The 9,286-nt window shown below is 45.5% G+C and overlaps 1 protein-coding gene across 1 annotated transcript; it reads right to left on the bottom strand.

Moving 5' to 3' along the window:
- Window positions 1-98: 98 nt before the first annotated feature.
- Window positions 99-7,141, bottom strand: RPL10A (ribosomal protein L10a). Its single transcript, XM_035123474.3, has 6 exons — window positions 7,109-7,141; window positions 4,783-4,854; window positions 3,454-3,534; window positions 2,898-3,046; window positions 1,212-1,384; window positions 99-299 (listed from the first exon to the last, which is right to left on the bottom strand). Exons 1-6 carry the CDS (start codon window positions 7,111-7,113, stop codon window positions 129-131), a joined length of 651 nt encoding a protein of 216 aa, XP_034979365.1. The 5' UTR covers window positions 7,114-7,141; the 3' UTR covers window positions 99-128.
- Between the last annotated feature and the right edge of the window lie 2,145 nt (window positions 7,142-9,286).

Here is a 9,286-nt window from a genome sequence, read left to right as displayed (position 1 = left end):
TCCCAACACTGTTAGCATGCAAGGGAATCTCTGCTTAACAGAAAAAGAAAACTATTCAGAGATTCCAGGTACTTTTATAAAGCAAAAATCCACACATGTTAAGGTAGTCAAAAATAATTATATTTTCATCAGTAAAGGCGCTGGGGTTTCCCCATGGTACTCTTTATGTACAAGGCCCGCACATTCTGCCAATTTTTCTTCAGCAAAGAGACCAGGAAGTTGATGGCCAGATGAATGTTGTAGACTAACTCATCCTCAGTCATCTTCACATGCCCAACAGCCACAGCCAGACAGAGCACCTGAGAGGACACAGTAAAGTATTTACTCATTCAGTTGACAAAATAAGATAAAAGCGGTTAGGGCTTGGGAAAACACAAGCATACCAAAAATCCATTCAATTTGTTACCCCAAATGTCACAAGTTTTAGGGCAAGGCCTCCCTCACCCAAGTGAGCAGAATTTTTTTTTGGGGGGGGGGGTTGTCCCAATACAGTGATACCTTGGTACTCAAACGGCTTGGCTCCTGAACAAATCAGCTCCCGAACACCGCAAACGCGGCTTCCAATTGAATGCAGGAAGCTCCTGCAGCCAATCAGAAGCAGTGCCTTGGTTTTCGAACCGTTTCGGGAGTCAAATAGACTCCTGGAATGGGTTAAGTCGAGAACCAAGGTACCACTGTACTTACCCTGTTCTGTTGGGTATAGATTAATTCCTAAATAGTTACTAGGGAATAAACTCTAGAGAACACTGTGGGCCAGTCACAAAATGGCTGCCACAGGGGCATAACACAACACAAAATGGTTGCTACATCTAAAAGAGCAGAATAATCTCACAAAATGAAAAAGGCAAAACCACCACCAATCACCTGCCCCACTGAGCAGGAAAAGGAACCTGCATCAGCTACCACTAAATTTGATGACAGAGAAGTTTTGAGAAGGGCGGAATATAAATCTAATTAACAATGAGAGACTGAGCCAGTGCAATCAGGAACTGAGCTGGAATAAGCCTCCTTCTGTATTGTGGATTTTTGACTTTTTGTGGGCCTTATAGGAGTACAATAGTACTCTAAATTCATCCATTCATAAGCCAGATTTGTGCATCTGTAAATAATCCTTACCCAGGGAAAAGCAACCAAATTCAGTCAAGTAAAGAGGTGTATCAAGTTCTTTAGCTTCAGTACTACATCAGAAAGTAGCAATTAAAGAAAATTACCTTTTTCATTTGAAACTTTATTGTAGATTTGACCTCATCAATCTTTGCCACCATGTTCTCATTGTGAGTGAGGAGAGAAGGAAACTTGCCAGCTTTGTTCAGTCCTGGCCCCAGGATTCGAGGAATCTGCTTGATCAGGGACTCGGAGGCCAAGAAAGCATCATACTTCTTGGCTGTAAAAAAAACAGAAGGATGAGCACATGGCATCAAGACCATCTGAGACTCACCTCAATAGTCTGCAAAGCAGACATCTTCAAAAACCACCAATGAGATACTTTCCTTGTATACACCTACTTTTTAAGGGAAATTCAAACCTGAGATTAAATAAAACCTGAAACGAAGAAAACGAGAACTAACCTAACCATATCCAACAGGATCCCAAGAGAAGCAGTTTGGGTTCCATATTCTTTAGTTCATTTTCAACTGTATGACAAAGTTTAATTTACAGATCATGAAAACAAAGCCTTTGATCCAAAGGCCTTTGTAAGGAGTTTTGTTTGCACAAGAAGACTTCTGAGCATGCTTGCTGCACCAGTTAGATGAGATGCTCAGAAATCACAAGTTACCCAAAATAGCCATGTCTGCACATAATGCTAGCTGCAAACTGTGGTTATTAGGCAAGTTGGCATGTGTGTTAGAGCTGTGTGCTGGTGCACAGAGCTTGAACTATCTCAGCTTTGCTCCTAACTTTCTAGGAAAACAAGGCATAGAGTGGCTGGCTGGCTTTAATGTTATGTAGGAGACTGTGACCATGGTTTGTTTCTCCCATTCTTATCGTTTCCCCACTTTCGACAGTGAGCACTACCAAACAAAAAAATCCAATGTTGCTTGGCAGACTTTTGCTCGCACAAGACTTCATCACCCTCTCCTGACCCAGCACAATTCCAAATTCTGTCCCACAAGTTCTCCCAACCACCTGAACAGATTATGGAGGTGTATGACAACAGCAGCAGCAACAACACTGCACAAGTGGAATTTTATCTGTGCATTGACAGCACTGGATAAAAAAAAGACACGCTCTGATGGTAGCCAGAATATGTAGATAGTTCAGTTGGTTAGAGCACAGCACTGAGAATGCCAAGGTTGTGGGGTTGATCTCCGTAAGGGACAGCTGCATATTCCTGCATTGCAGAGGGTTGGACTAGATGATCCTTGGGGTACCCTCCAACTCTTATGATAGGTGGGGGAAGATTTTTGCCTAGGTGCAATTTTCTGCTTGAAAGACCAAGGGTATCTTAACCCTGCCTTATATTTAGTTACTCCTACATGCTAAGTCTTAGTATGGATGCGGGTGGTGCTGTGGGTTAAACCACAGAGCCTAGGGCTTGCCGATCAGAAGGTCGGTGGTTCGAATCCCCGTGATGGGGTGAGCTCCCGTTGCTCAGTCCATGCTCCTGCCAACCTAGCAGTTCGAAAGCACGAAGTGCAAGTAGATTAATAGGTAACGCTCTGGCGGGAAGGTAAACGGAGTTTCCGTGCGCTGCTCTGGTTCGCCAGAAGCAGCTTAGTCATGCTGGCCACATGACCCAGAAGCTATATGCCGGCTCCCTCGGCCAGTGAAGCGAAATGAGTGCCGCAACCAGAGTTATCCGCAACTGGACCTAATGGTCAGGGGTCCCGTTACCATTACATGCTAAGTCTTATTTGCTGATGTTTCCAATTTTGCCCTTTTCCAATTTTGCTCACCTAGTTTCTTTACAAGCTTCTTGTTCTTATTGAGTTTCTTCAGAGCCTCTATGTCCATGTGAGGGATGTCAACAGCTTTGGCCTCATCACAGTGCTGCTGGTCCCCCAATACACAGATTGAGAATTTAGGCCGTGGAGCAGACTTGAGCCTGGTGGAAGAGGAAAGGAAGCATAACCATTAGCCACCTCACAACTGCCAGTGATATGAAACGCTAAAGGGATGCACTGCACAATGGCTGAAAAGCCTTACCACAGCCAGCTAGAACATCTTCGCCCACCAGCGTCTAATCTGGCTTCATAAAGTGATCGGTGGGATCAGCAGAAGAGCTTCACCACACCTTCCCTCATGTTTTAAGACCCAGGGTAGGGGTCCGTCCAGCCACACCCACTTTGCAGCAGGGGGATCTGAACTACCCGGGCAATTCAGCATTGCACCCAGCTGCCATGTACTTTTCAATCAACATGCTGCAGAGTAGGTAGGCTGAATTAAGAGCCTTGAAGTAACAGGGAGAGGGGTGCAGGCTGAAGGCTGGGTGGTACAGGAACAGTGCCAAACCTGACAGTGCCAGAAAAACGCTTGTCCTTTTGTGGGTCATAGTTTTTCAGACTGATCTGCAACTCCACAGTCTCCAAGAACCTAAAGAAACAGGAAAAGAAAGAAACCAGTTAAGCAACGGATGAATTAAACTGTACACCCAAGTACTATTTGAGAAGTGGGTGGGCAAGATACTTATATTCTCCTAACTTCTGCAGTTCAATCACCAAGAAACTCCTGTTTTTATTAGGTGAAACAATGTCATGTTGATTACTCAATTATTCAGCACTGTTTATTCTTGCTCCTGGATTCACCCAGCAGTACAAATATATCATCGGGGTATGTTTTTAGCTGCATTTTCCTGTCAGGGGAAAAAGCAAAGATAGCACTCCTACTCTCTTTTGCTCCTACCCAAGGAATAATCTACTGCTCTTGGAAGGTGCATGAGCCAGGAATCTTTTAAATACTGTACACTTTAATCAGGCCTATGGAACTTTTTAAAAAACCATTTTCTAGGCATGCTATTACTGATGTTATTATTGTAACATTTTGTTTTCGTGTTCTACACTGCCTTATAATAGTTCTTATGAAAGTGTAGTTTACAATTATTTACAAAAACAAAACAAACAAAAACTAAGACAGTGCAAACCACAGAAATTTTAAGAGTGGCTGTTCATAGTATGATCCACCAATACGCATGAACACATACAAAATAAACAAAAATGTTTCTAGTCCTTATAAATTTAGCAAACAGTTCCTTGAGGGAGCAGCTTGTGTTGCTTCCCCTAAATTTACCTTATTTCAACAGCTATCCAAATGCCCCACTCCATGCTATGCAGGTGTCTTTCCTCTTGATTCAGAGAGGAAAAGTGGACAACTCATGTGCTTGGACAGCTGCAAGCCTCTATTCACACTGTCAAGAAGACACTGGGAAGCACCTTCCAGTTTTAATGCAAACAAGATTCAACAATGCTGCCAACCAAATGCTAGCAGCTGCAGAACTGCCCAGCCACATGCTCTCAGGTCATATTTTCACTCCTCAGTTAACAGAAAGGGAAGAAAGGACCATTGTACAAGCTATCTGCTAAACATTGCATTGCCCTCTCTGCCAAAGGCGCAGAAAGCACCCCATGTTCCCTAGTTTGGAAACATGGCTAACGTAGGCCCCTGAATTTCAATGGGACTCCTCTGCATAACCATAGAAGTTGTGGATTTACTGCTGAGAAGAAAAGGGGAGGGGATGCACCAGAATGCAACTTCTGCAACCTAAGTTCTATTTAAACCACCACTTTCTTGCTTGGGCTCTCACAGACAGAAGTATTTTTTGATGTGGTGCAGGAAACTTCTTACTTGCGTGTCTTCCCCTGACTCCCTTGAAGGACCTCCTTCACGGCTTCGTAGAGCGTGTCACGGGAGACTTTGCTGCAGAGGAAAGGGAAAAAAATGTAACCATGTTGCACACGCTTATTTAGGCTAGGGCAATAAGAAACCTGTGGCCATCTAGATCAGGGGTCGGCAAGGCTTACCGGCCATGGGCCGGATCACTCCCACGGAGACTGTCCATGGGCCGTACCAGTGCAGTGTGGTGCCAGAAATTGTGTCTGCGCAGAAGCCATGGGCATGCGCAGAAGCGATTTCCAGTATTTGCACTTGTGTAGATGCAATTTCCGATGCCGCCCAGCGAGTCTCTGAGCTGCACCAGTTTATCGCAGCTTGCGGGGAACTCACCGGGTGGGCAGCTCGGTGGCAGGTAAAATGGTCATGGGCCGCACGTTGCCAACCCCCGATCTAGATGTTGGACAATAACTCCCATCACCCTGACCAATGGTCATGCTGAGGTGAGTAATTAGAGAACCATTTTCCCCAGCAATTGTGAAATTTGGGGGTGGCCATTCTGGCGTGCTCACTGTTCAATATATCTACCCGTTTCTCATATTTTAAGACATACCCATAAAATAAGACATAGCAGGATTTTTAAGCATTCAAGGAATATAAGCCATACCCCGAAAATAAGACATAGTGGTAGGCGCAGCAGCAATGCTGGCCGCGGCAGGAGGAGGAAAAAAATAAGACATCCCTTGAAAATAAGCCATAGTGTTTTTTTTTGAGGAAAAAATAAATATAAGACATGTCTTATAATATGAGAAACACGGTACCTATCAGCAATAATCACTTAGCTCTGTTCTAGATTTTGCCACTCATTTGCCTAAGGTGGGCACAGGAAATGTTGCAGAAATTCCTTGAAACAAGGTGTTCCCAGTTAATCAATCCATAGAATTAATAACTTGAACCACAAATAGAGGATGGCTAACACAATACAGATAAGAGAACTTGAATACCTAAGTATTCAAAGCTGTGCCAAGACTAAGAACAGACTTCAGTACAGGTAGGAAGCCGTGTTGGTCTGCTGTAGTCTCTAAGGTACTACTGGAAGGATTTTTTAAAATATTTTGCTTAGACTTCTGTACCTTTACCATTTTCACTTGAGCTATGATCCCCTCCCCCTCCTGGCTTCCATAAAGACAGAAATGGCAAGTATTTGGAAGTATAATTTTCTCAACCACCAGGCTGCATATTTGGGGTTCATATCAAGCTTTAGGATTGCTTTATACTGTACTGTTTCTCAAGAGTTACTTTTGCCTTCTGATGTAGCACTTCCTTTAATCTCACATTCCTAACATTTCTTATCAAAAACTGCTGGGCCATGTGTTCTACCAACAGTTGAAAGGACAATGAAAAAGAATGTGTAAATCAGTATGCACTCTTAACATAGGTTTTACTTTTACAGTTAATGCTTTAGGACTAATGTAACTAAATGCAGAAGGCTACAAGTGACGAAGCAAGTTATTGGGGGCAGAATATTTTCAGAAAAAGGCGATTTTGTATATTCATGAGTGGATTCATAAATGGTTTCGCAAAGTTGTACGTTCCTACCAGTTGCTAATGATTAACCCTCTTAAAAAATTAAGTTTCGTTTGCTAAAATACAATTCAAATAAACCGGCTAAACTAGATCACTCCAGAACATCACAAAATACACAAATTAGGCTAACTGGCATAAGAAAAAGTTTTTCCCCCAAAGTCCACACCCTATGTTGCCCATGTGTATATCCATGTATTGCGTTTTGTGGTGGTGGGATTTATTATTCCTTCTCTTGTGAATGTGAGCATGTGACACCACATGGGTCCCATATTACAACACATACTGGTATTACAATGTGTGCTGCACACTCCCCCCACCCCTTATCCAGGGTTGGGGAATGAAAGTTAGCGCATCAGACTCAGGCCTTTTTCGGAGACTCTGGCAGGGGGGGGGCTTTCTTTCCAACATCGAGGCCCTGGAAGGGAAGCCGGCCCTACAACCCTCAGCCTCTAGGGCGTTTCAGAGGTCCGGATTAGACAGCCTGTAGGAATACCTACGGGCCTCTAAAAACAACCCTTCTAACTTTCTGACAGGAGCCGGAACGGTGCCACGTCGAAGGCAGCCATGAATCCCTGCGACTCCGCCCTGGGAGCCTCTCCTACGCGAACGCCTCTCGTGCCAGAGCCCATCCTCCTCGATATTCGCCCCGCTGAACCGCCTTCCACCTCCGCCTCATGGCGGCCCTTCGAACACAGCCCTGAAAGCGCGGATGGCGACGGATAACCAAAAGGCCTGAAACGGCATTCAAACTCACCTCATCTTGCCGTCTCGCTCTAAGAAGGAAAAGACACGCCTCCTTCCGCTTCCGCCAGAACTAGTCCAGGAAGTCTCGCGAGACACGCGCCTGGTTTAACCGCGTGAGTTCGTCTGCCGCGGCCATTTGAGGGCGGAGGGAGGGAAGGGGGTGGGGCTCGGCGCGGGTGGAGTTTCTGTACGGAACAGGCTGGGATTTTGCGCTCGTTGTCCCTTGCAGTCAAGGAGCTATAAATAAAGAGCCGGTCATTAAAATACAGTACCTGCCCTACACTCCGCCATTGGCACCGGGAAATTCAAGGAGCTGGAGAAATTTAGATTATAGTAGGGCAGGCAGAAAGTGCATCGGGATATTCGTAGAAGATTGTAGTGCGCCGCAGTCCAAAGCCTTTCATCTTCTTCCCTTCTTAATGACAATGGCAAATTTAGTTGGTCTCTAAGGTGCTACTGGGAGGATTTTTATTTATTTATTTATCTTGTTTCCCTTCTTAAATTAGGCTGCCGAGATTAGGAAAACCGGGTGGAAGAGGACAAACAGGAATAGGTTTTTGTGTGCGAGCTCCAGTTCTGGGACTGAAGACAGTGGCAATGTGTGCCTTGCACGAACCCTTCGCTTCCCACTTTGTGAGCCGCTGTTTGACACTTGGTTGCCACTGGCGAGCCTAGGGGCACTAAGGAGAAGCAAAGGGGAACCAACGAGCCTAAAGTCCACGCTCCTGCTCTAGAGGAGGTGACACAGCTCCGGGTTTGAGATACAAACCATGGTGGATCATTAAGGATTTCCTGGCAGGTCGGCTGTAGGTTTCGCTACCGGTATCTGTATTTTGTCAAGTCTGCAATTTTGCATGGGCTTTGCTTCCCAGGAACCTCGTAACTTAAATTTTCTCTCCTTACCTTTTGATGTGCGTGCGTGTTGGATCTAGATATATACACACTGTACATGCATACATCTAATGAAGTGGAAAGTCCATTGATTTCAATGGGTCAATGTCTGGTTTTATGTCCTATTGTCAAGCACTTTGATTTTTTAAAAAATGAAATAGCAGTATATAAATTTTTTTATATAAAATAAATAAGCCCAATACCAGGATCCCGGATCCCAAAGCTTTTAGTCTTGTTGCTTTGTCACAAGACTCACAGGCAGCAAACTTATACTATAAATCATACTATTACCCAAGGGCGTACCCACCATGCGGCAAGTTAGGGCAGCTGCCCTACTCTAGAAGCAGGGCTGGTGGGCAGAGGCGGAGCACAGCCCGGCGGAGCGCGAGTTCGCCATTCCCGCCGCACCGCGCCGCACCCTCCCTCCAGCTCCCCGGCGCGCCCTCAGGCAAGGCCAAGCGCGGCGGGGAACCAGAGAGCGCGGCGCGGCGGGCAGGAACGCTGAACTCGCGCTCCGCTGGGCTGGGCTCCGCCTCCGCCCACCAGCCCTGCTGCTAGGGAGGGGCACAGCCCGGCGGAGCGCGAGTTCGCTGTTCCCGCCCACTTTGTGGCCCCTCCCCTTCCGTGCCTTGGCCCCTCCCCTTGCCCCCCCCTAGTTTTGATCCTGGGTACGCCCATGCTATTACATTAATTAAGGTAAGCAATATAAACAAGTGTAGGTTGCAGACAGAGAAAATGATAATAATTTTATATGATTATGCTAGATACAGTGCATCACATTCCATCTCCACTTTTAGCACACATGAATAGGGTTCTCATAACATGTCTTTTCTTGGGAGGGGGACTTGAAGGTGACATGTCTGCACAAACCGGTGTGATTGTTGACATCAGTCTTTCCTTATGGTGATTTATCTTGTCAATATGCATTGAAAATAAAGGCCAAGCAAGATTTCACTTTACTTTGGCAATGCAGAATTTTTATTGTTTAAGAAATGACTGGTTGGGGGGCAGGGGAAGGGCCCCGAGCCAGATGGAAGGTGGTATTGTGGGAGGGGGAAGCAAGAGTCTTAAACCTTTGCCCCTGCAGTGATCTCCCTTAAGAGTTAGGCCCCTGCTATTTGCAATCGGAAAAAAGAATGAATGTTGGTTTGTTTAGCACCAGTTTCCATTGTGATCAGACAACTTCTTTAAGCTGTCTTAAAATATCATACTCCTGGCCACATCCAATGGCGTAGCTCCATGTGTGCAACAGATTTCCCTCATATTCCTGTCCTCTTCAGCACCCTCTGGCACCGCC

This window comes from Zootoca vivipara, chromosome 7 (genome assembly GCF_965207765.1).
Source record: "Zootoca vivipara chromosome 7, rZooViv2.hap1.1, whole genome shotgun sequence".
In the NCBI taxonomy this organism is placed as follows: Eukaryota; Metazoa; Chordata; class Lepidosauria; order Squamata; family Lacertidae; genus Zootoca; species Zootoca vivipara.
This window is presented reverse-complemented; position numbering and strand designations above follow the sequence as displayed.

Coding starts and splice junctions, on each gene's coding strand:
- RPL10A (XM_035123474.3), bottom strand. Junction 3,047..3,453: donor CGTTTTTCTGGCACTGTCAG/GTTTGGCACTGT, acceptor CTCTTCCACCAG/GCTCAAGTCTGCTCCACGGC. Junction 300..1,211: donor TAAAGTTTCAAATGAAAAAG/GTAATTTTCTTT, acceptor GTGTCCTCTCAG/GTGCTCTGTCTGGCTGTGGC.